Here is a 25,604-nt window from a genome sequence, read left to right on the forward strand (position 1 = left end):
TTCTACAGGGCCATCTCTGTGCTTTCTAGGGAAATCCAAACATTTGTTCCTCTCGGGAGCAGCCTAACAAAAGCAGGAACTGTGTTGTGCTGTTCTCTTGCCATCACAGAACTCCCGGAGGATGAATTTGTGTAATTTTTTAGTTGGATAATTTAACCATAAAAGACCCTGTACCAAGAGACAGTTGGCCATTTTGTGCCTTGTTAGTGAAGAACTGCAGAACTCACTGCTGTGAGACTAACATAAATAAAAAATAATAAACACTGAGTCTGAATGTGACCTATCCTCTCGAGTGCCTCAATCCTGACCTCGACGGGGAAAAAGGGAAGCTGGAAAGGCCTGGCAGAGCAGAGCTCAGGGGAGGCCTGGCCTGGCCTGGCACTCACCTCGTCGATGTTCCTGAGCCACTTGCTGATGTTCTCGAAGCTCTTGGCGTTGGTGATGTCGTAGACCAGCATGATGCCCATGGCCCCTCGGTAGTAGGAGGTGGTGATGGTGTGGAAGCGCTCCTGCCCCGCCGTGTCCCTGGGGAGACACCACACTTGTCATGGACGTGGGCTTACCCACTTGGTTTTATGGAGAACGGTTTCATTTTTTAAACGTTTTGGTTTAGTTTTAGTTTTTTTAATCAAAAAATTAATTTAGAAAAAGTTGATTCCAGAGCAGCTGTGGCTGCCCCTGGATCTCAACTGGGGCTTGGGGCCACCTGGGACAGTGGGAGGTGTCCTCTGCCATGGCAGGGGTGGAACAGGATGAACTTTAAGGTCCCTTCCAACCCAAACCACTCTGTGATTCAGTGATTCCATGGCGAGGTAGACCCCAAGGTGTCTCCGAATTTAAACTGGTTTAAAGCAAGGTCACACACTCTGTCACCTCTCCAGAAAGGCCCAGTGCCTCCCTGACCCACCAGCCCCTGGCTCACAACCCAGCACACTCGGCCACCGCTGTGCATCTGCTCCTGGAGCTGCTGGCACCAGGACCAGGAGCAGAGGGGGTCCCAAACCCAGCAGCCTCTGCCAGGGATGCCCTGCCAGGCCTGGATCCCTGCCTGTGGCCTCGGGAGGTCACTGACCCCACTCCCAGCTCCACAACCCACCCAGGGGTCCCACACTGGGCCTGAGGTGTTTGATGTGCTGCTGGAACCTTCCCCAGCCTGCACTGGCTGGCCAAAGGGTGTCGGAATCTGAGGTATTGATGATCCTGAGATTGTAGAAAGTCTCTGTCTTTCTGCCCCACAGCCAAAGCAGAAGCCATAATTGGTCTGTGCTGGTTTCCAGGTTGTTTATTCTGTTGATCTCTCACATGTTCTGCTGCCCTGCCCAGCTCTGTCCTGCAGGGCAGCGTGTGGGGCTCTGCCCTCAGTGGGATGTGACAAACATTAAATACCAGAAACTCCCTGGGCTGCATTTACAATAACGTGCCAATATCTGTCACCTACGTTGGACAGTGTGTGCCCAGCCTGAACCAACAGAAAAATGCCAACACCACAGTGAGACATGGAGGGCATGAAGAAGGAGAAAAAGGACAAGGCACACCCAGTTTCCTCCAGCTTGTCCCCTTTGGACCCCTCATCTAGAATCCTAAAATTTTACTTTTGCACCCGTGCCACACTTAATTATTACTCATATCAAACCCTCAGAGCTGGTAATTCACCCTGTGAGATTGAAAACTCTTTTCCATGGACAGAGATCACAGCCAGTGTCTCTGGGGCTCTGTCCAGGGGGGTTCTGACCCCTGCCAGGGTGCCAGGGCAGCCAGAGGGAAGCTCTGCATTCCCACAAAAGTTCTTAGGTGGAGCCGCATCTCCCACTGCCTCTGGGCTCTTCCCAATTGCCCATGTCCCAAAACACCCAGGACATGCAGCTGGAGCCCCAGCAGTCCCACGCTGGGACATCTCCAGGCATTCCTGCTTCCTCATCCCAGCCCCTGGCCTCACGAGGAGCAGACTGCTCTGGCATCCCACACTGACCCCCAGGACTTGGCATTTGGCTGCACTGAATTTCACAGGACTTTTTCCAGTGATGTTTCTCCCGCTGGCTGAGAGCAGCTGGAATTTTTATTCGTTTAAATGCACTCCTGGACTGGATTTAAACTTAACAGCTTCACCTTTTCTGGCTTATCTTCCATACAAGACCCAGAGTCCGTCTCCTTGTCCCAGCTGTTAACTCTTCCCTGGCAGGGTGGGCAGGCCCTGGCACAGGGTGCCCACCCTGGATCCCTGGCAGTGCCCAAGGCCAGGCTGGGCACTGGGGCTGGGAGCAAACTGGGATGGTTTGGAAGGTGTCCCTGCCATGGCAGGGGTTGGAATAGGATGGGCTTTAAGGTGCCTTCCCACCCAAACCATTCTAGGATTCTGTGAATTAATCTGGAGGAGTTTAATTCTTTAATTGTTGTTTAACTGATAGTTTAATCCTTTCCTAGCTCATCCCAGAGAGAGAGGGATCCTTTCCTTCACTCAGGACAAACTCCTGTAAAATATGTCCACAGATCTCCACTCACACCCTCATTCTTTTCTCTCTCCTCAAGTTCTGTACCCACTTGCCAGCCCCTTCCCCCAGGTTGCTCCTTCCCCCTGGCTCCTAGCAGCAGGACAGTGCTGGAGAAGCCTGACCCACCCCAGCAGGGTTTTGGGATCTGTGATTCCTCCCTCCTGCCACGGCCAGCAGCTGTCACAGGAGCAGTTCTGAGTGGTTTCACACAGCTTTGGCGTTGGCAGCACGGAGCTGCTACTCACTGCTTGTCACATCCTACATCTGACTCGCCTGGTTAACTCCTCCACTGCTTCTCCTGCCAACTGCAGCTCAGCTGATGGAAGAGAAGAAGGCTGGGGAGGGAAGAAGCAAAGAACCTGGCGTGTTTCCCTTTGTGGTGCTTTTTTTTAATAAATACTACAGCTGCCCTTTCCCCTGGTTAATGGATTCTCCATTCATTATTCAGAGATAACTCCTAATGGCTGGAGATTAGAGCTGGCTGAGGCAAACAGGAAATGAGTTGTGGCTCTCTGGGTGCCCACCAGGGCTGGATCCTGCCTGGGCACAGGGCAGGGGCTCCCCAGCCCTTTGTTCAAACCTCTGGGAGGTGGCAGCAGGCTCCAAAGCTCTGGCTGTAGGCACAAACTGGCTCGCTCTGCCAGCTCACGTGAATGTGGGCGAGGATTATTGAAAACAGCCAAGGAGAACAAGACAGGGAGGGAGTTTGGATGTTCAGCTCTGTGAAGACAAAGGAGGCTGTCCTGTGGGACTGGGGGAAGGAGAAGCTCAAGGAAAGTGAAAAGTCTCTTTGAATTATTTTCATGCCAACATTAAAATATGCATAAGCTGTATCATATTAGAGGTTTAACCTAGAGAGAAAGGAATTTCTGGGACAGCTTTCCAGCTGACCTGGCAGAGACTAAAGAAACCTTAAAATGTATTATGATTTATTGATGAAAGATTTACACGGCTGCAGCGAGGAAAGATCAGATCTGATGATTTGTGAGCATCCTGCCGGTCCACGTGGCTCAAAATGAAGATCTTCAACATATCAAACCAAGTAATTCCTAGCAAAATAATCCCAAGAATTGTATTACTGTCCCACTGTTGTTACTTTTGCAGAACTGTGCAGCCCAGTGTTGCACTGGAGGGACTGGGGAACACCAGGAGCTGCAGTGACTGGGCTGAGGATTTCCCAAAGGGAAAAGTGTCCCTGGCTCAGCACTCCTGGCTGGGATCAACCTGGGCACGGAGGCACATCCAGCTGGGAGGGGGCACCAGGGGCTCAGGGCTGCCTCAGTCCTGCCCAGCACCTTCATGCCTGGGCTGGGAGGGCGTTCAGGTACCCTCAGCCAGGGTGGGAGGATGTGCTGGAGGGCAGGAAGCTCTGCAGAGGGATCTGGACAGGCTGGAGCCATGGAAAGGTGCTCAGGCCTTGGCAGGGGCTGCCCAGGGAGTTTGGAGTGCCCTGCAGGTCTTAAAAAAAGCCTGGATGTGGCACTCAGGGCCCTGGGCTGGGGACAAGGTGGGGATTGGCACAGCCTGAACTCCACGGCCATGAAGGGATTCTCCCACCTCAGTGATCCTGGGGTTCTGTGCTCTGTCAGGTACTTCATGACTGGCAAATTTCAGCTTTTCTGAGTAATATTCAGCCAGGAAAACATTCCCAGAATTCACAGCATCACCAGGTTGGAAGAGACCTCCAAGACCATAGAGTCCAACCCAGCCCAAATACCTCAACTAAATGCTGATGCCACACCCAGGCTTTGTTAAACACACCCAGGGATGGGGACTCCACCACCTCCTTTGCAGCCATCCCAGAACTTTATCACCTTCCTGGGAAGAACTTTTCCCTGATATCTGTTGTGATATCCAACCTAAATTTGGTGCAGTTGAGGCTGTGTGCTCTGGTTCTGTCAGTTCCTGGAGAAGGAGCCCAACCCCAGCTGAGCACAGCCACTGTCAGGAGCTGTGGGGAGTGCTGAGGTCACCCCTGAGTCTCCTTTTCTCCAGGCTGAGCACCCCCAGCTCCCATAACGAGAAATCCATAATGAGAGAATCATCCAACTGTTTTATAGGACTGCCATGCCAGAGGAACATCTCTCACCTCGAGTTCCAAAAGGCCTCAGCAAACAGAATTAACTTCTAGACATTCTAGGGGTAATTGCAGAAAAGAATGAGGCTGATGGCACCTGGGAGTGGAGTGTGCAGCTCTGGTCACCACAGGCCCCCTGAACACCAGAACCTGCCCACCACAGGGAATTCCCACCCCTGGGATGGCTCAGGGTGGCCACACCACACAGTTCTTCTTGACACGAGCTCACTGCTGAGTTAACCAAGATCCTGAGGACATTCTCTGGCCATGTAAATGTGTTGCCCGCAAAGATGCACCGAGAGAAAAATGTTATTTTATAGTCCTCCACACAGCCAGGAGCTGCCCACTGAAGACACAAAGCTGTTCCTAAAATTAGGAATCAGTCAGGAAGACTGGAGGAAAACAGGCTGACACACAAATGTCATTGAAGATAGCAGAGCTGGAGGAGCAGCTATGCAGGAAAAAAAGAAAAAATGAGGTTTTTAGCTGCCAGTTGCATTCCTTTGAGCCTGTGCTCTACCTGGATGACAAACCCAGCTCTGCTTTTTGTGTCTCCTGACAAGCCCCTCAGGCTGTACCTGGGCAGCCCAGAGGTTTTCCAGCTTCCATTTCCCAGTGGGTAAGGAGTTCTGGAAGCAGGGATCCCCTCGGTGGATTTGGGAGTCCAAACCTGACCGTGCTCTTGTGAAACCCTTTGTGAACCTGTCCATGGGTACCTGCAGCTACCCCTGCATCCCATGAGGAGTTTCCCAGCAAAACTTCATTTCCTGGTATTTTCCACAAGCCATTTTCCAGCCTCAGGCCAGAACTGATGTTCTGGTGTTGGAAAAAGGCAGCAAGTTGTATCAGACCCTCCCCACGTGTTCAGGAAATCCAGGATGTTCAAGATGTGCTCTGCCATCACAAAGAACCCTCATTTTTCCAGTTGTTCTTCGTAAGAAAGTCCCTTTCTCCCCAAACCTGTGTTCTGTGGGGTTGCCACACTCACCTCCTGCCCACACCATCAGGAAAATCCCATTTCATTTCTCAATGGCTCCGTTATGTTAATGAGTTCTGGGAACTCAGAGATGCCAAAGCCTTTTGGTTTCCATTTCACAACAACTCTACCCGAGTTCCTGAGTGTGTGACAGAGATACCACACTCAATTTTTAGCTCCACTACCCTGTCCCTTTGAAGTCCTTCAGCAAAGCCAGCACCATCTTTTCTTGGCTCTCTCACTCTGGTCCTTCATTCCTTCCCTGCACCATGACAGAGTTAATTAATCTTCTTCCAGCCATTCAGCACTGCAAACCCCTCCAGCTCCTACCCTTTGTAAGAGTTTCCATTCCCAAATGTGCATGAATTGCTTTCTCCCAGCTCCTGGAGCAGTCCATCACTACTGACTGTCCCAGCAGCAATTCTCCCAGCGAGGAGCTGGACAATGACCCAGCCAAGGAGATCCTCAGTTCCTGCAGGATCTGAGATTCCACCCAGAATCTGACACACAGTGCTGGATCTGCCCTGGATGGGCTCAGTTCCTTGGAAGGACAGTCCAGGACCATGTCCCACTCTGCTCCTTGCATCTCCTGGTGGATCTGCCCTGGATGGGCTCAGTTCCTTGGAAGGGCAGTCCAGGACCATGTCCCACCCTGCTCCTGGCAGTTCTGGTGGATCTGCCCTGGACAGGCTCATTTCCTTGGAAGGGCTTGAGTTCAGCCTGACCTTTGTGTTCTTTAGTCCTAAATATAATTTCAGAGGTCAGGGCATGGCTGTGAGGGTGTCAGAGGGCCTTTCCCACACCCAGGAGAGGTAAGGAGCTGTCCTGCTGTGTGGAGTGGTGCCACACCTGAAGGGATTTGGACAAGCTCCAGAAGTGGCCCACGGGAATCTCCTGAGGTTTAAGAAGAGCAACTGCAGATCCAGAACATGCTCAGGTTTACACAGGAAATGTTTCCCTAAATCCAAGCCCTGCTCGCTCAGTTGCTGCCTTGCATTGTTCTGGGAATGCTGCACAGCTCCTGCAAGTCTGGAGGGAGTTCAAAGGCAGGAAGCAGTGGGGAAATAGAGATGCACTGCACAAAACACCTCCACAAGACACTGAACCACTGCTGGGCAAGCTCCTGCTACAGGAAAAGCAGGAAACAACAGTGAGATTTTATTTTTTTTTTTTAATTTTTTTTTTCTTTAGGAGTTTCATTTTCTGCTTTCCAAGTTTCATTTCGAATGTGCAATCTGAATCTGGTAGAAACAAGCAGTAGATTCAGGCCACAACTTCCCAATTTGGTGACATTTAAAAGTTGCCACTGTATAAATCTCAGCTCACCCAACTCCACTTCCCTAAGGCACTAAACCCCACAACCTCTACAGCTTCATTACATCTTGCTCTTTACAGCTGCATTAAATATCCTCATTTTTCTGTATTTTCTGTTTTTACATTTCATCAATTTCTTTTTAAGTTTAATCATAGAGTCACTGAATGTTTTGGGTTGGAAAGGACCAGAAAACTCATCCAGTGCCACTCCTGCCATGGCAGGGACACCTTCCACTGTCCCAGGGTGCTCCAACCCTCACTGTCCCTGGCCTTGGGCACTGCCAGGGATCCAGGGGCAGCCCCAGCTGCCAGGGCCTGCCCACCCTGCTAGGGAACAATTCCTAATTATTCCCCAAATCCCATCCAAACCTGCTCTCTGTCAGTTCTCACACTTCCTCGGGGTGCTGCTGACAGGAAGGCTCCAGATGCCCTGCTTAGGAAGGATAATGACTCCTGCTTATCCTGGAATGATTATCCTGGGATGGCTGGAAAGATCAGTGCTCCCCCAAACTGGAAAACACCCAGCTGCATCTCCAGATGCCAACGTTACACAGCCATGGGGTTTTTGAGTGGGACAAAAGGGACAAATCCCAGCTCAGAGCCCTTCCTTCAGCGAGCTGGAGAATGCAGATGTGAGCAGGGAGCCCAGCCAGCCCCACGGGCCAGGAACAGCCCCTGGCTCTCCTGGCCTGAGCTGGTGAAAAGCCTCTGCTTCAAAGCACAGAAGCTCAAAGGAAGGAGCTGAGGCTGTGCCTCTTGTCACACAGAACCTCTCCACGCTGAGCATGGAAAATTCCAGCCCTGCTGCAGCCCTGGATTGCATTTTCTTGCTGACACAAAGCAAGGCTACGAGTCAATTTATAGCCACGGACTGGAGGCAACTCCTAATTTAAAGATTCCAGTTTAAAACCACTTCCCACTAAATCACAGCCTGTGAGGATGCTCTCCCCACCACCACAGGAGCTTTGCCAGCAGCCTGACCCCGAGAGCAGCCAGGCCCAGTGGTTACAGCACTGCAACTGCTGCAGAAACACTTGTGGAGTGGAGTCACCACTGTGGACACAGAACACAGCTGCAGCCCTGCAGCCCTGCAGGGAATCCAGAGAGAGCAAACCCCCCCAGGAACACCTGCTGCTGAAGGAAGCTGTGTGTTACTCACCAGATCTGTAGCTTGATCTTCTTTCCTTGCAATTCAACAGTTTTAATCTTGAAGTCTATCCCTAAAATAAACAAACACATAAATAAGTAATTAGTGTTTATTTATTAAAAAAAAAAAAAAATCGATTCCACAAGAACTCTGAATGGCTGAGGCAGAACAGGAGATTTTTTTTTCTTCTTTCACTGAGCTGCCAGGTAAAGCAGGGATGTCCAGGGACACGGAAATGGGAAGGGAGCTGGGACACAGCACAGCTAGAACACCCTGAGCAGGAAGGAGCCACAGGGACCATCCAGCCTGCTGCAACCCAAAATGCAGGGAACTCTGAGAACTCTGTAAGCCAAAGCTTAGAATGAAACACAGGATTTGATCTGAGACCTCAGCAAAGGCTTCCAGACTTAAGTGCTGAAAGCGAGAATGTGGATTTATAATTTAAAGCAGGGACAGTGTCTCGGAAAGGTTAGAGTTTTAGAGTTTAAGGTGTAAAATAATAAAGTAATTACAAAGGTAAACAAGAAGTTTAGAAGGCAGTACTGGAAGTTTTTGTGTCACAACACAATTAGCTAAGAAAGCTTACACTGTAACATAAGTCCATAAGATGAAATATTTAAGGATTGGGTCAAAAACAGAAGTATCCTTATTAGCAGTGTTACATCAGTCAATAACTCCTTAAAAAGTCTTGTAACTAAGGGTCTTGAGACCTTCTGAGCCATGCTATAACAATGTAAGCCAAACTCACCCTTCCTGCCTATGTACAAAATAAGAACAAAATGACATTATCTAAAATCTCACAAGTCCCAGCTCTAACTTATTTAAAACTCCTTCAAAAATCCCCATCCAGTCCAACTCCTGGCCCTGCCAGGACACCCCAACAACCCCCACTGTGCCTGAGAACGTTGCCAAAGGCTCCTGGAGCTCTGGCAGCCTCATTCCACATCCCCAGCTTCCACAGGGATGCAGAATGGTTCAAGCCACTTGAAGCTTTAACCAGCAAGAAAAGGAGAATTATCAGAGCTCAATCTCCTTGTCCAGACCCTCAGGCTTGGGTATGGGACAGGCAAAGCCAGGCCCTGGCAGAAGTGTCACCAAGGTTCTGAGAGCTCAGCCAAGCACAGAGCATGAAAAAGGTTTTTACTTTCAATACCAATACAGAAAGTCCCCAGCTGCCACATCCACAGAGCTGTAAAACACCTCCAAACTCCCCTGGGCAGTGCCAAGGCCTGAGCTCCCTTTCCAGGCAGAAATTCCTGCTGCTGCCCACCCTGAGCCTGCCCTGGCCCAGCCTGAGCCCATTTCCCCTTGTCCTGTCCCTGTTCCCTGGAGCAGAGCCCGACCCCCCCTGGCTGTCCCCTCCTGTCAGGAGCTGTGAGAGCCACAAGGTCCCCCTGAGCCTCCTTTGCTCCAGGCTGAGCCCCTTCCCAGCTCCCTCAGGAACTCTCCATTCCCTTCCCAGCTCCTCAGGAACTCTCCAGCCCCTTCCCAGCTCCTCAGGAACTCTCCATTCCCTTCCCAGCTCCTCAGGAACTCTCCAGCCCCTTCCCAGCTCCTCAGGAACTCTCCATTCCCTTCCCAGCTCCTCAGGAACTCTCCATTCCCTTCCCAGCTCCTCAGCGACTCTCCAGCCCCTTCCCAGCTCCCTCAGGAACTCTCCAGCCCCTTCCCAGCTCCCTCAGGAACTCTCCATTCCCTTCCCAGCTCCTCAGGAACTCTCCAGCCCCTTCCCAGCTCCTCAGGAACTCTCCAGCCCCTTCCCAACTCCTCAGGAACTCTCCATTCCCTTCCCAGCTCCCTCAGGAACTCTCCAGCCCCTTCCCAGCTCCCTCAGGAACTCTCCATTCCCTTCCCAGCTCCTCAGGAACTCTCCATTCCCTTCCCAGCTCCTCAGGAACTCTCCAGCCCCTTCCCAGCTCCTCAGGAACTCTCCAGTCCCTTCCCAGCTCCTCAGGAACTCTCCATTCCCTTCCCAGCTCCTCAGGAACTCTCCAGCCCCTTCCCAACTCCCTCAGGAACTCTCCAGCCCCTTCCCAGCTCCCTCAGGAACTCTCCATTACCTTCCCAGCTCCTCAGGAACTCTCCATTCCCTTCCCAGCTCCCCCAGCCCCTCCTGGGGCTCCGTTCCCTTTCCTGGACACGCTCCAGCCCCTCTGGGTCTCTCCTGGCAGGAGGAGCCCAGAGCTGCCCCAGGATCCAGCCTTCTCTTCCCAAAGCTGCTGCAGCAGAGCAGCAGGAACGCTCCAAACCATTCCCTCAAACTGCTCTGACATTAATTAGATGCCACCATCCTGGCTTTCGATTCCAATCAGAGAATGCCACTGATCATTCCTCATGCTTTCCAAAAACCTGTTTATATTTAGACTTTTTAAAAGGCAGCAGCTGCAATCCCAAACTTCCCTCCCAAATCTACAAGGTCACTTTATACCAAACAAGATTGAACAGAATTTATGAAATGCACCATTACATAAGAAGTTTGCATGGGAGCTCTGCCTTGAACTCCTTTTAGCCAATTCAGCACACAGAACTTCCTGAGCCCAGAAATTCCCAGTTCTGGGCTGGGCACTGGGAGGACATCCCTGGAGGTGTCCCAGGAATTCCTGGATGTGGCACTCAGAGCTCCGGGCTGGGATTTGATGATCCTGGAGTGCTTTTCTGACCTGAAGAATTCAGGGATTTAAAGGCCTGCAGTGACTTGAGGGCAAGGCTGGGAATTAATCCTGGGACCTCCCACCCACCCCAGGGCAGAGCTCTTTGTTCTCCAGGCAGCCCAGCACTGCTGCATCCCTCACGTGAGATTACACTTATGAATCAATGCAGAACTATCACACAAACGTGACTGGAAATACAAACCTGCTCAATGATTGATTGCCAAGATCAATCAAACAAAACTGCTCCACATCCACCCAGCCCTGCATTTCTCTCAGCATTTTGGGGAGCTGTTTGCTGCCACGTCGTGTCCCTAGTAACACAACCAAACAAATGAACACCTAACATGTAAATGAAATATTTTATATGGTGACAGTTACTTCTGGGCTGTGCCCAGATGCAGGAGAATGTTTGAGAGCCACTTTTTATATGTTAAGATAAAGTAAATTATTAACCCAGCCAAAGAAATTAACTCTTCTCTGCACTGAGAGGGATTTAGCCAACTGCAGTATCTGGGGATAAAATAAATCCCTAATCCCATGTTATACTCAGCTCCCATTCCAATATAATACCAGTTCAGCCTTCAGAACAGAAAGGTTGTTATAAATAACAATCCATTTCCCTGGAAACACCTCCAGAGGAGTTTCAACAGACTGGCAAAAGGAAACTCCTGCATGGCTGTAGTGTCTGTCCAGTCAGGCTGTTGACAACAAACAGCAGAAACACAAAAGCTTCCCAGGAAACAGATTTGGGGAGGTTTCCAGGAAAATTCACTAACAAACCTGACTGGCTGGAGAACAGACATCTCGTCATCACGGGAGGATAATGAAAGAGCTCATGAATTAAAGATGAGCATGAAATTACTCCCTCATTAACTGTGAGATATTTATCACCTTCAGCAGGGCAAGCTGGAATTCAGGGGAAAACCTGGAAGAGAGTGGGCCAGGCTTACAAAACCCTTACAAACTCCAGATGTTCCAAGTAGGATAGGGAAATGTTTGCTACCCTTCAGCACAGCTCACAGCAGGCAGATCCTCAGGGATCCCAGCTCACTTCTGCATTTCCCTCCCATTCCCAGTCCTCCCCCTGCTGCTTAGAGCAGCCTGGGGGTGTTGGTGGGTGAGGCTGGACACCAGAGCCCCAAATTTCCAATGCCCTGAACCCCCAGTGTGGTACCAGGACAGGGGGGTTCTGTCCCTGTGTCCAGGTGAGCCCACCTGCAGAGCTGCCCCAGCCCTGGGGATTCCAGCAGCACAAGGACCTGGAGCTGCTGCAGAGAGCCCAGAGGAGCCCCCAGAGCTGCTGCAGGGCTGGAGCCAGGCTGGGAGAGCTGGGGGGGCTCACCTGGAGAGGAGAAGGATCCAGGCAGAGCTGGGGGGGCTCACCTGGAGAGGAGAAGGATCCAGGGAGAGCTGGGGGGGCTCACCTGGAGAGGAGAAGGATCCAGGCAGAGCTCAGAGCCCCTGGCAGGGCCTGGAGGGGCTCCAGGAGAGCTGCAGAGGGACTGGGGACAAGGATGGAGGGACAGGAGCCAGGGAATGGCTCCCAGTGCCAGAGGGCAGGGCTGGCTGGGAGATTGGGAATTGGGAATTGTTCCCTGGCAGGGTGGGCAGCCCTGTCACAGCGTGCCCACCCTGGATTCCTGGCAGTGCCCCAGGCCAGGCTGGACACTGGGACACCCTGGGACAGTGGAGGTGTCCCTGTCGTGTCAGGGGTGGCACTGGGTGGGCTGCCTTCCCACCCAAACCAGTCTGGGATTCTGGGATTGCACGGGCCCAGGTGTGACAAACCTGAACTCAGCTTTAGAAAGGACAGAAGCACTCACAGAGTTCCCGGTCAGTGCAAACACTGCCCTGCCACAAACACGGAGTCTGCTGTGCCAGCCAGGGCAGCCAGGGCCAGGAGCAGCTCCAGGGGCTGCCAGCTCACACTGGGCACTGAAGTCGGGCCCCTCCATCCCACAGCCACAGGGAATGCTGCCCACAGCCCCTCCTGTGCCTGTGCAGGTTCCAACCTTCAATGTCCTGGTGGATACACAGCTACTGGCTCAAGGGATTTGTGTTCCCAGCTCTCTCAGATATAAGATGTTAATGAAGAGCCAGGAGCTGCATCAGCAGAACACCTTTAAGTCCATAATCATTTCCATCTCACTTTACACCTTCCCAAACCCCTGGCAAGATCCCCCTTGTGCCACTAAATCACAAAGTGACTGTTCTGGACAAGTGACAGACCCACGGCCACTGGTTTGAAAACGTTATTTTCCAGTCCATTGCAGAGCTACAGATGATGAGCCGGCCTTTTCACACAGCCCGAATTTTGTTTGCATTCCTTCCAAACAAAGCCCCCATTGAGCACGGGGAGGACGCTGGGCGGGAGGAAGCAGAATGTAGGGCAGGAGGAGGGAGCTGGAGCTTGACAGGCATCCCGCAGGGACATCCCATCCTGCAGGGACATCCCACCCTGCAGGGACATCCCATTCCATCCCACAGGGACATCCCACCCTACAGGGACATCCCACCCTGTACGGATATCCCATCCCACAGGGACATCCCACCCTGCAGGGACATCCCATCCTGCAGGGACATCCCACCCTGTAGGGACATCCCATTCCATCCCACAGGGACATCCCACCCTGCAGGGACATCCCACCCTGCAGGGACATCCCATCCTGTAGGGACATCCCATTCCATCCCACAGGGACATCCCATCCCACAGGGACATCCCACCCTGTAGGGACATCCCATTCCATCCCACAGGGACATCCCACCCTACAGGGACATCCCACCCTGTAGGGATATCCCATCCTACAGGGACATCCCACCCTCCAGGCACAGCCCACCACACCCTACAGGCCCACCCTCTACACCCAGCTCAGCACATCCCACCCCAGCCAGGCCAAGAGCAGTGCAGGACCGACTGCATTTGGTCTGAAATTCATTAATAATTGCTGTGCACTCACTGCAGCAGCACCACGCCTGCTCAGCTCGGGGAAGAAAAGCCAACGTGGGCAAATTCATCCTCAGATTGACCAGGGAATGGAGCTGGGGAGGGAACGGAGCCCCAGGAGGGGCTGGGGGAGCTGGGAAGGGGCTGGAGAGTTCCTGAGGGAGCTGGGAAGGGGCTGGAGAGTTCCTGAAGAGCTGGGAAAGGAATGGAGAGTTCCTGAGGAGCTGGGAAGGGGCTGGAGAGTTCCTGAGGGAGCTGGGAAGGGGCTGGAGAGTTCCTGAGGAGCTGGGAAGGGAATGGAGAGTTCCTGAGGGAGCTGGGAAGGGGCTGGAGAGTTCCTGAGGAGCTGGGAAGGGAATGGAGAGTTCCTGAGGGAGCTGGGAAGGGAATGGAGAGTTCCTGAGGAGCTGGGAAGGGAATGGAGAGTTCCTGAGGGAGCTGGGAAGGGAATGGAGAGTTCCTGAGGGAGCTGGGAAGGGGCTGGAGAGTTCCTGAGGAGCTGGGAAGGGAATGGAGAGTTCCTGAGGGAGCTGGGAAGGGGCTGGAGAGTTCCTGAGGAGCTGGGAAGGGAATGGAGAGTTCCTGAGGAGCTGGGAAGGGGCTGGAGAGTTCCTGAGGAGCTGGGAAGGGAATGGAGAGTTCCTGAGGAGCTGGGAAGGGAATGGAGAGTTCCTGAGGAGCTGGGAAGGGGCTCAACCTGGAGCAAAGGAGGCTCAGAGGGACCTTGTGGCTCTCACAGCTCCTGCCAGGAGGGGACAGCCAGGGGGGGTCGGGCTGTGCTCCAGGGAACAGGGACAGGACAAGGGGAAATGGGCTCAGGCTGGGCAGGGCAGGCTCAGGGTGGGTGTTGGGAGCAATCGCCACCCGGAAAGGGCTGTCCTGCCCTGGCAGGGAACTGGGAACAATTCCCACCTGGAAAGGGCTGTCCTGCCCTGGCAGGGAACTGGGAACAATTCCCACCTGGAAAGGGCTGTCCTGCCCTGGCACAGCTGCCCAGCTAGGGGGGACTCCCCATCCCTGGAGGGATTTAAAAGCTCTGTGGATGTGGCACTTGGGGACATGGGGCAGTGCTGGGGGTGGTCTGAGAGCCCTTTTCCAGCCTCACTGACTCTACAATTTAAATCTTGCGTGTTCCAGCTGCCCAGCTTTGTGCCACAGGCTCTGAGAACAGCCTGGATTTTTAAGTGTGACTCCAAGAACAGCTCTCAGTACTTGAGTTGCCATGGCAGAACTCGGGGCACACGCCTGAGAAGCAGCAGGAGGTGCCTGCATGGCCGTGCCCACATGGGTTCCTCCCAGTGCTGGGTCACTCTGAGCAAGGTGAATCCTCAGCCAGAGCTTCTCCAAGAACCTCAGCTGACTATAAAATCATGGAATGGTTTGGGTTGGAACTTTAAAACCCATCCAGTGCCACCTTCCACTACGCCAAGGTGCTCCAAGCCCCAGTGCCAACCTGGCCTTGGGCATTTTCAGGGATGAGGATGGAGATCATTGTTGGATTATCTAGCCTGCAAATTTGCCAGCTATAAATGAAGTCACTGTAGCACCAAAACAGAGTTCAGTTTTTGTTTGGGTTTTATGTTTTAGTAAGGTGAGGAGTCAAGGCTCTCCCTGCCAGCTGTGTATGTTTGTGTAATCCTTGTGTTCTTTTTCCTGCCAGCTGTGTATGCTTGAGTAATCCACGTGTTCTTCCACAGGTATCCACAGAGCTGGAATCCAGCAGTGCCAGCGTCCCAGGCCTGGGGTTTGCTATTGCCCCTCCAAAATAAACTCTCCTGACTGATCTTGTGCTTCCAAAACCTCTCACACCAAGTGAAATCATTGTCCCAGCAAAGTCCCAGTGCTGGGGACATCACCTGGAAAAGCAAACACTGAGGCCTTGTTCTGTGCTGAAAAGTGAAGGAGGGAGAAAACAGTTCCTAGAAAACCTCAGGGAAGTTGTACTGGCACTAAAGATGTAGGTTTGGAATGGTGTTCGTGCACACTGTGCAGCTCTGAATCCCTTGCAGGAGAAATGTTTTGAAAGACTTAAGTAGGAACTGAGATCATTAAGAGCTTAATTAAAAGCAGAACTCTCAGCTCCTGCCTGATGCGCTTGTGCTGGGCTTTCCTTGGAAAGAGAAAGTGGATTTACTGCTGAAGCTTTCTTACGAAATAATTAATAATTATCTTAGCTGATAACCAAGGTTAAGGGCTGCCTGCTCCGAGTAAATGACACTCTGAAGCATTCAAGAGTCTTTGCAAGAGCTGCATTGTCTTCCAAGAGTTTAGAGCTCTGCACGTGACATATTTGCAATATTTGTTACTGGGAGGGCCTGGAGGACAGCAGGAGGAATTTCTCCCTGGAAAGGGTGGTCAGCCTTGGAAGGGGCTGGAGTGCCCATCCCTGCAGGTGTCCAGGGACGTGGCACTCAGTGCCCTGGGCTGGTGACAAGGTGGGGATTGGACACAGCTTGGGCTCCATGGTGTTTGGAGTCTTTTCCAAACCCAGGGATTCTGGAACTCTACACTCAGGTCAATCCATCTCTCTCTACACTCAGGGGACCTCAGCATGAAATTGCTGACTTTAGAAAGACCAGGCAAAGCTTTCCAGCCCCAAGTTAATCTGGCAATTTTAAGAGCTCCCAGGCTTAATTATTGCTGCTGTTGTCAGTTCTCTTTTACTTTTTTTTTTTTTAATTTAAATAAAGGCATTCTGGGGCTGTTTCCTGGGCTCCGTGTAAGCTCTAAGCACACCTGGAGGATCCCAGCTCCACGCTGACTCCAGGTATGGCACAGCCTGTGCTCCTGGGATTGCTGTGAGCCCTGAGGTCTCGTTCCTTCACACTTTGTGAAGGGGAGAGTTGTTAATTCAGTGAAGACAGCAGCAGTTTCCTTCTGCCTGCCCAGGCACTTCCTTCACACAAGAATTCCCAAAAAGTGAGGCAGCAAGGACAAGGTTTACACCTTCCTGTGGCTGTTAAAGCACTTCTTGAGTTGGATGGGTGGAGGGAGATGTTCCAGGCCAGGCTGGACAGGTCTTGAAGCAATCTGGGATTGTGGAAGTGTCCCTGCATGGCACGGAGCTGTAAGGTCCATTCCAACCCAAACCAATCCCTGATCCATCCTATGATTAAACTGCTCAGCTTCAACTCCTGCAGCCCCTCCCAGCTCCTTGAGGTGTCTCCTTTGCCTCATCCATGGCAGATAAAGGAACGGGCCTCCATCAACCAGTGCCACTTGTAAGAATCACAGCTCTCTTCAGGAAAGAGAATCTGAAGCCATTCCCAGCCTCATCCTTTGGCAAAGGCCTGAGGGAAAGGCTGAGTTTTATCAGGGAGCCAAACTCAGCTGACGTGGGAGGGAGTGGGAAGCTTTAGGCTGGCTGGGACAAGCCTTGGCACTCCTGGAAATTGCTCCTGCAATCAGGCTTTGCCACCTCTGGGAGCCAGCAGAGCACCCAGCTGCAAAGGGGAGGAACTGCCAGGACAGGGAGATGGAACACCCACTGTCCTCCCCCAGTCCCAACAACTTCTCTAACAGGAGCATCTCTGACCATCAGAGCTTTGGGAGCCCTTCTGTCCCAGGAGAAAACTTCAATAAAACAGCATGAGGGGTCACTAGGCAGCCCCAAAACTCACTTCAGTGAAATCACTGACAATGAAATCATGAGAGAGATTGTGATGAGGAAACCTGAAAGCTTGAGATCACCTGGCTTCTTTTAAACAGTACCAGGAACTTCCAGATTAAGGAATTGACACTTCAGGCCGTGGCTACACTTTCTAACAAAACATTTATTCATCAAGAGTGAGGCACTGCACTGCATTTGAACTCTTCCTTGTGTTCAGCCCTGATCACGTGCAGCACGGTCAGGTACATGGGAAGGACAGTGGGAAGAGGGAAAGGCAGCTGGATCAGCAACAAAAATCCAGGGATGGAACCAACACAAGGAGCCTGTGGATGCTCTGGGTCCGACAAGATGCAAACACATGGTGCTCCTGGTTTAAACCCAGCAGGCAGCAGGAATTCTGCTCGTGGGTTTGCAGGAGGATGCCCCAGCTCCACAGCCCCGCACACACTCTGCTCTGGGAGCTCAAACACACTTAATCCCCTGAGTAAACAGCAGAGTAACTCAGTAAATGCAGCAGCTGCTCCTCCTCCTCCTTCAGGGGACAGCCCCTGCACAGGCAGCTCACCTGCTGCTGTGTGTGTACACAGAGCCAGCACACACATCCCTGGGAGAGCAGCCATTCCTGCATGGATCCTTCTGACACTTACATGTGGCCATGATTTCTTCAAGGAAATATAAAAAAATAGCGTTCACCGAATCCCAGAATGGTTTGTGGGGAAGGAACATTAAAGCTCATCTTGTCCCACTGTGTTCCATGGGCAGGGACACCTTCCACTGCCCCAGGTGGAAAAGTTGGTGTTGTGTTTCCAGGCATCAAAAGCCCTGTCCAAGCTGGCCTTGGACACTGCCAGGGTTCCAGGGGAAAGCTGTGCTAGGGCGTTCCCAAGGGGAATATTGGGATTCCTTCCCAATAGCCCTGTCCTTCGCCCACGGGAAGCCAACCCCTGTGTCCTGGCAGTAGAAGCCAGCCAGGCACGGAGAGCAGGGCACCCAGGAGGAATCTCCAACCCCAGAACACCTGGATCAGAGAAGCCAAGAGCTGCTGCTGGCCTGAGACAAGCCCACACAAAGAGCTGCAAGGCAGGTTATAAATAATGCAGGGCCCCACCACAGGCAGGCAGCACAGCTCGGGATCTGCCGGGCCACGCTGCACATTCCCAGCCCTCCTCAGCACAGCCTCCTCCCACACTACTCAGACCAGGATTAAAGCTCTCCAAAGGACTCCAGCTCGTGGTACAAACTGACAGGGGAGTTCCCTCCCAGCCTCCCAAGCTGCAGTGACTCAGGACTCGGGGCAGGATGGGCAGTTCCTGCCTGACTTGTTCAGTGCCTGGAGCGGGAGCAGAGCTCGGCACAGGGAGCAAAGGGGTCCCAGGAAATGAAGAGACTCCAGCGACCCTGGGCTCCCACAGCTGTGGGGAGAGGCAGGAGCAGCCTTGGGAACAGCTCAGAGAGCATCAGTCATCACAGGGACACTGGAACGGCCTCCTGGCTGTCTTTGCTCTCCTCTTCGACACTTTCAGTTCCATCACTTCTGACATCCCACCACCAGGAGGGCAACAAAGAACTCACAGTATGAGTCAATCATGGATCTGTGTGTTAGCAAAGCAGAAATTCAGTGAATTTTCAGTGAATTCAGGTGTTTCGCCCTCTCTGCAGGAAGTTTTTGCCAGTGCAGAGTGTGCAAAGCAGAGCTGCAGCAGGAACTCACTCGTCCTGCTCTGCAAGGTTTCAAGTCGTGACAGCTCAGCACTGACAGAGCACCTGAAGCTGCATCTGAATAAAGTCAGCACATACCTCACATGAAGTAAAGTAACACACACCTCAGCTGAAACCTTGGGAAATGTGTGCTGAGCTCAGTTACAGAACACAATCATGGAATTGGACTGACAGAGCACCTGAAGCTGCATCTGAATAAAGTCAGCACATACCTCACATGAAGTAAAGTAACACACACCTCAGCTGAAACCTTGGGAAATGTGCGCTGAGCTCAGTTACAGAACACAATCATGGAATTGGAAAGGACCTCTGAGATCACCAAGGCCAACCATTCCAGTGGTTTAAGAAAGCTCCACAGGGTAGGAGAAGCTCCTCCCTGAAGGTGCAGGTCCTGTCTGGGAGCCTGGTTTGGATCAAGCTGGGCTTGGCAGGACCACGGGGGCAGAGTCAAGTGATTTAATTGCTTTAATCCCACCAGCCACAACTGATGACATGATCAGTGTTAACAGTTTTTTTCCCATCCATCCAGTCCCTGGTGCCAGCCCTCCCATCCTCAGCCCATCACCCAAAGGCCTCTCCTTCCCCAAAAGCTCTCTCATCACCCACTCACCAAACCAGCCCTTGCACTCTGCTTTTCCCCCTGAACTGTCACCTGGGCAAACATTCCCTGCTCTAGCCCGAGGTCAGCAGCCTCCATCCATCCACACCACGGCAGCAACAGCTACACAAAAGGGTTTTTCTGGGTAATATTCACAGCAGCAGCAGAGAAACTCCCATGGGAACAGCTGAACCCAACTGCTGGGGATGCACAGGACCTGCAGTATCCTGAAAATTGCTATTTTGTAGAGCAGGTATCAAGAACAGGGATTATGACTAGATCTCACTCTGTAAGGAAAGTTAAAGACTCTTATCCAGTGACATTTGCTAGCATGAGAGTGTGTATCTCAAAGAAAAAAAAAACAAAAAAACACAAAAAAACCTTATTTATTTCCAGCATCTATTTTTAGGAATGCAGTAGATTCCCAAAATCCAAACGAAGCACTTCAGCTTTTAACACAAAATTTGCTAAATTAGAGATGCTTAAACCCAAGTGTATTTCCTTTCCAAGAGGCTGCTCAAGCTCTACCAGCCCCTCTTAGTGACCCCCTGGCTCTGTGCTGAGCCCCCATTTCCCAGCACTTTATAAAACTGCCCCTCCAGGCCCAGATTCCCCAATCCCACACCAATCCAGAGGAACTGCAAAGCCAGGACACACCAGCAGCACCAGAGCCAGATCGTCTCCTCCCAATTAATCTATTCTTAACGAAGCAGATGACAGTCCTGTGAGACAGCAGCTCCTGGGGGTGACCTACATTCCCCTCCTGGATGCATCTGTGTGCCTCAGTCCCTGCCACACATCCCTAGCAGGGTACAGGGAGATCTCATTTATGAAAACCAGCCCTAACCAGCCCATCAGGGATCATGAATATTCATTTTGGTGATAAATCCAGTACTTCTATCCCCCCAAATTCCAGGCTTAATCCCCCCCAGACAATAGGAGGCTGTTGTTTTCCAGCCTGACCTGGTAGCTGGGAATGGCCACTTGCTGGGAGTTCATCCACATCTCCACTGCTGGAAGAATTTGGGGATCTTCCCAAACCCATCTCATATTGCCCTCACAGCACCAACCAAATCAGAGATGAGCAGCACTCCCAACTGCAGGACTCAGAGCCCCAGGAAACTCACAACTCCCTAACTGGAAATTCCTTTCTGAGTGCTCCTGCTGCCACCAAAGCAGCAAAGGAGCTGTGAGCAGGTGAGATCTCTGCCATTGGCCTTTTCAGGGATGCACAGCACATGCAGGGCACCAAAACTCACTCCAAGTCTCCACTGAAACCTGCTCCGTGACTGTTTTTGAGATTTGTATGAAAAATCATAAATGAACACCTGAGGTAAGTCACTGCAAAAGGCAGTACTGCTTCCAAGAATTCTTTAAGAGCACTTGGCAGCTATGTTAAAAAATATAAAAAATATGAAGTGACCAAGGAGACAGAGGTGGTGGGAGCTGTGTGCTCCCTACACAGCACCTCCATGGCACAGAGGATCTTTCACTGCTCATCACCTAAATTAAATTATTAATCACTTCCAGGAACAATCCTTGACACCTCCTTTGTTCCACCTTATTCCCTCCAACTGGGAGAAGTCCATTACCTTGATTTTACACATTAGATACTTGCAAATGTAAATAATTTTATCAGCTGAACATGACTTTTTTGTTCTTAAAAATACAGATTCTACCCACACATTTAGGTCTGGGAAGCCACAGGGCTCTAAGGAAGTAGAGTATCAATACATCAGGGATTCCTCAAGCAGCACTGCTCAGGGTTGATAGATCGATTACAATGAGAAGTGCTGTTCAAACCCACACCTGGGGTTAAAATCCAAATAATCAGGAAAGGTGGGAAAGGCCAGGGTACCACACAGCACACAGGGAGCTGCCTGGGAGGGATTCCCAAATGTCCCTTCCTCATTTCTGATGACACACAGGGCCTTCCCAAGAGCTCCACACCAACCTCAAGTTCCAGGTCCCTCGCTCCATCTGCTGCAGGTGTTTTAATACTGACCTGGACACAAACTGCCAGTCATTAAGTTTGTACTAGCCTTTGCAAATAAATTTCAATTTTTCTGTATAGTGAAGGCGTGTGAGCTTAAAACCATTAGTTAGAGGTGGCTGCCTGGGGGGCTGGAGAGAAAGGGGACTCAAGGGACTGAAGTTAAAGCCCCAAGAGCTCAGACCAACCTGTGGGCCACGGCTTTGTGGCACAGTTTGATGTGGTGGTTTGGTTCCTGAGCCAGCGCTCTCCGTATCAGAGCGCGGGCAAAGTTTGGGAGATAACCAGGGAGAGGAACAGTTGCCATAAAATTGAGCATTTCCCATAAAATGGAGAATTTTCCATAAAATGGAGCATTTGCCATAAAATGTAGCGTTTTCCATAAAATGGACATTTCACAGAAAATGGACATTTCCTATAAAATGGACATTTTCCATAAAATGGACATTTCCTATAAAATGGAGAATTTTCCATAAAATGGAGCATTTTCCATAAAATGGACATTTCCTATAAAATGGAGCATTTTCCATAAAATGGAGCATTTGCCACAAAATGGACATTTGCCATAAAATGGAGCATTTGCCATTAAATGGAGCACTTGCCATAAAATTGACATTTCCCATTAAATGGAGAATTTGCCGTAAAATTGACATTTCCCATTAAATGGACATTTGCCATAAAATGGAGCATTTGCCATAAAATGGACATTTTCCATAAAATGGACATTTGCCATAAAATGGAGCATTTGCCATAAAATGGACATTTGCCATAAAATGGAGCATTTGCCATAAAATTGAGCACTTGCCATAAAATGGACATTTCCCACTAAATGGAGCGTTTTTCATAAAATGGGAGCGTTTTCCATAAAATGGACATTTTCCATAAAATGGACATTTGCCATAAAATGAAGCGTTTTCCATAAAATGGACATTTGCCATAAAATTGACATTTTCCACAAAATGGACATTTCCCATAAAATGGGAGTGTTTTCCATAAAATGGACATTTGCCATAAAATGGACATTTCCCATAAAATGGGAGCATTTGCCATAAAATGGACATTTTCCATAAAATGGACACTTGCCACAAAACGGAGCATTTCCCAAGCACTGTGACCTGGACACGAAGGGACAGCCACTTCCAAGAGCTCAGAATCCACCATCTTTAACTCCACTGTGCACTCAGCAGGTGTGCCACGGGTTTTGGGAGCAGTGAGTGCACCTGGCGTCCCAGCAGATGGACACTGGGACCCCAGACAACAACAGAGCTTCCAAGACAATTCCAGAACTGCTGGGGCTGGAAGGGACCTCGGGGGATCCTCCAGCCCAACCAGGGTCACCTGGAGCTGGTGGGTTTGAAACATCTCCAGAGAGGGACTCCACATCCTCGCTGGGCAGCTGTCACTCTCCATGGACAGAAGTTCTTCCCCACGTGGAGGAGGAACTCCTTGAGCTCCAGTTGATGGTCACTGCACCCTGTCCTGCCACTGGCACCACTGAGCAGAGCCTGGCACCATCCCCTGGCACCCCCCTTGGAAATATCAGTGTGCACAACCCCTGAGGGGCAGTGAGCGCTCATGGCCAGGCACTGAGGCCACTTCTGAAGGCAGAATACGGAACCTCCTCATCCTCTCCTCCCCAGCTGCCCTCAGCTCACAAACATCACTGCAGCTTTTGTCCAGGGAGCTCTGACTTACCCACGCTCCCCCCAGGGAAGGGGTTTCAGAAATCACATGAAAGCACGGCTCAAATCTATGAGTAAAAACAATCTCTGTGCAGAAAGAAGGCTCCAGGTTCCTGCTGACACCACCTACACTGTCACTAAGGTCCCCGAGACCACAGCTTCAACACAAGCAGTTATTTCTTCCAGAAAAAAGAAATTTGATCGTTTTGTTATTCCAGCAGCTAAACCTTACACAAGGCTCCCACAAACAAAACAAAAGAAAATGAACAAAGGAACTATTTTAGTGATGTTTTATGCATACCAAGAGAAAAGAGAGACAATAAGGTTTTTATTCATAAGGTACTAAGGGGCAAAAAAAGGAAGTGAAGCTCTAGCAAGAAAAAGAACTTCCTTCAGAGCTGTTCCCATGCAGCAGTAACGTCTGCTCAGTGTCAGTTAATTCCAGGTTTGAGGGCTGATTTAATTCCCTGCCATTACATCTTTCATTTTCCAATATACTCAATTAACTCTGGTCCAGGCCTTCACCAGCCCATATTTTCAGGGAAGCAGCTGCATCTCCTCATGAATCCCACTGTCAGGAGCCCATCAGGTCCCACACCCAAAATCACAGCAGGGAAAAGTCTGGACTCCAGACAGCCCAGTCTGCAATTGGAATTCTACTCTAAACCACCAAGGACATGAATTAAATATGTTCAAGTTCAATTACAGCCAATTAAATCAGTTTTCATGCATGTCTCACCCTACTTAAGCTATATTTGTTAGCTAGAAAATAAATACAGTACATGAATCTGCCTTCACATAGACTGCTATTTATGAAACACAGAATTTGTCACTACTTGCTGCAATGGTAATTTTGCCCTCAAAATACATAAAAATAAAATTCAAGTTAACACTTATCCTGGCTAATTTATACTCAGCAGATGGACACGACAGATAATACATAAATGAAGGGAAGTGAATTCATTCAGAAAAGCATCAGCTTCACCAAAGAGGAGATCATTAAAGGATTCAGCCACTTGATTCACTGCCATGGAACCCCAGAACAGTTTGGGTTGGGAAGGATCTTCCAGCTCAACTCGTTCCATGGGCAGGGACACTTTCCCCTGGACCAGGTTGCTCCAAAAGGACTCATGTGACAACTGACTGCTGGAAAACCTGTTTGTGTTCTTACAAACACAAAACAATCCCATTATTTCTGAGTGTCCCAAGCCAGGCTGCCCAGAGCAGAGAGCTCTGTCACTGCTGGCACCAGCACTGCCACCCCACGTGTGACCTCGCATCACTCCTGCTTACAAAGGGGACAGGCTGGGAGCCAGCCCTCGCTGGGTGACATTTCCAACAGGGAATGGCTGATTGGGGACACACCTGCTCCCTCCCCAGGCTCCAGAGGCCCTGCAGGATGTTCCAACACTCAAAAGCAGCTGCCACACCACCGGGGGTGCTCCCAGCTACTGAACAGCAACTCACACGTCACGAAAACCTTCCATTTATTAACCCCTCTCAGCATCAATAACAAGCGTGGCAGCAGGTTCTGATCTTTGGTTCATACCAAGTTCTAGCAGTCTGTAAGGCACACTCCTAGATCTGATGTGTAATTCCTACACATCAGGGTAATGGCACAGTGTGACCGTGAGAGATCCTGGCGGTCAAGAGTTGCAACACCAGATTTTCAGTTCCCACCCAAGCTTTAAGTTCTTTAGCAAGTGAGAAGATGAGTGGCAGAGCTCTCCAGTTCATCAGCAAGGAAAAATCTTGAAATAAAGGCCCATTGTTATGGTATCGCCCCAAAGCATCACATTTATCAGGAAGTTTTTAGTTGTGATTGATACTGCAACAGTCTAACTGAAATCCCAGAAAAAGCCTGAGAAACAGGAAAAACGTGCCTTTGAAAATGTGGAAACAACTGGAAGAATGTCACACGACACACCTGGAATTAACATTTCTTGCTATCCAGAGCACTGGCATCTCCTGACACAGCACTGGAGGCTGTGAGACTTGTTTGAATTTTTCAGTTTGCTTTATTCTGCAAGAAGGTTCACAAAACCCCAGAATGGTTTGAGTTGGAAGGTACCTCAGAGCCCACCCAGTGCCACCCCTGCCATGGCAGGGACACCTTCCACTGTCCCAGGAGCTCCAGCCCCAGTGCCCAGCCTGGCCTTGGGCACTGCCAGGGATCCAGGGGCAGCCACAGCTGCTCTGGGAATTCCATCCCAGCCCTGCCCACCCTGCCAGGGAACAATTCCCAATTCCCAATCTCCCAGCCAGCCCTGCCCTCTGGCACTGGGAGCCATTCCCTGGGTCCTGCCAGGGAACAATTATTAATTCCCAGTCTCCCACCCAGCCCTGCCCTCTGGCACTGGGAGCCATTCCCTGGCTCCTGCCAGGGAACAATTCCCAATTCCCA

At 50.9% G+C, this 25,604-nt stretch overlaps 1 protein-coding gene across 1 annotated transcript in view; it reads right to left on the bottom strand.

Annotated features, from left to right (window-relative positions):
• Positions 1-25,604, bottom strand: part of RAB10 (RAB10, member RAS oncogene family) — a 43,101-nt gene that overhangs the window by 5,825 nt on the left and 11,672 nt on the right. The window contains exons 2-3 of the mRNA XM_077782495.1: positions 8,016-8,076; positions 387-525 (exon numbers count right to left, since the gene is read on the bottom strand). Coding sequence (XP_077638621.1) covers positions 387-525; positions 8,016-8,076 — 200 coding nt within the window. The remainder of the gene's footprint in view (positions 1-386; positions 526-8,015; positions 8,077-25,604) is intronic.

The sequence above is a fragment of the Lonchura striata genome, chromosome 3 (assembly GCF_046129695.1).
Source record: "Lonchura striata isolate bLonStr1 chromosome 3, bLonStr1.mat, whole genome shotgun sequence".
Taxonomy (NCBI): domain Eukaryota; kingdom Metazoa; phylum Chordata; class Aves; order Passeriformes; family Estrildidae; genus Lonchura; species Lonchura striata.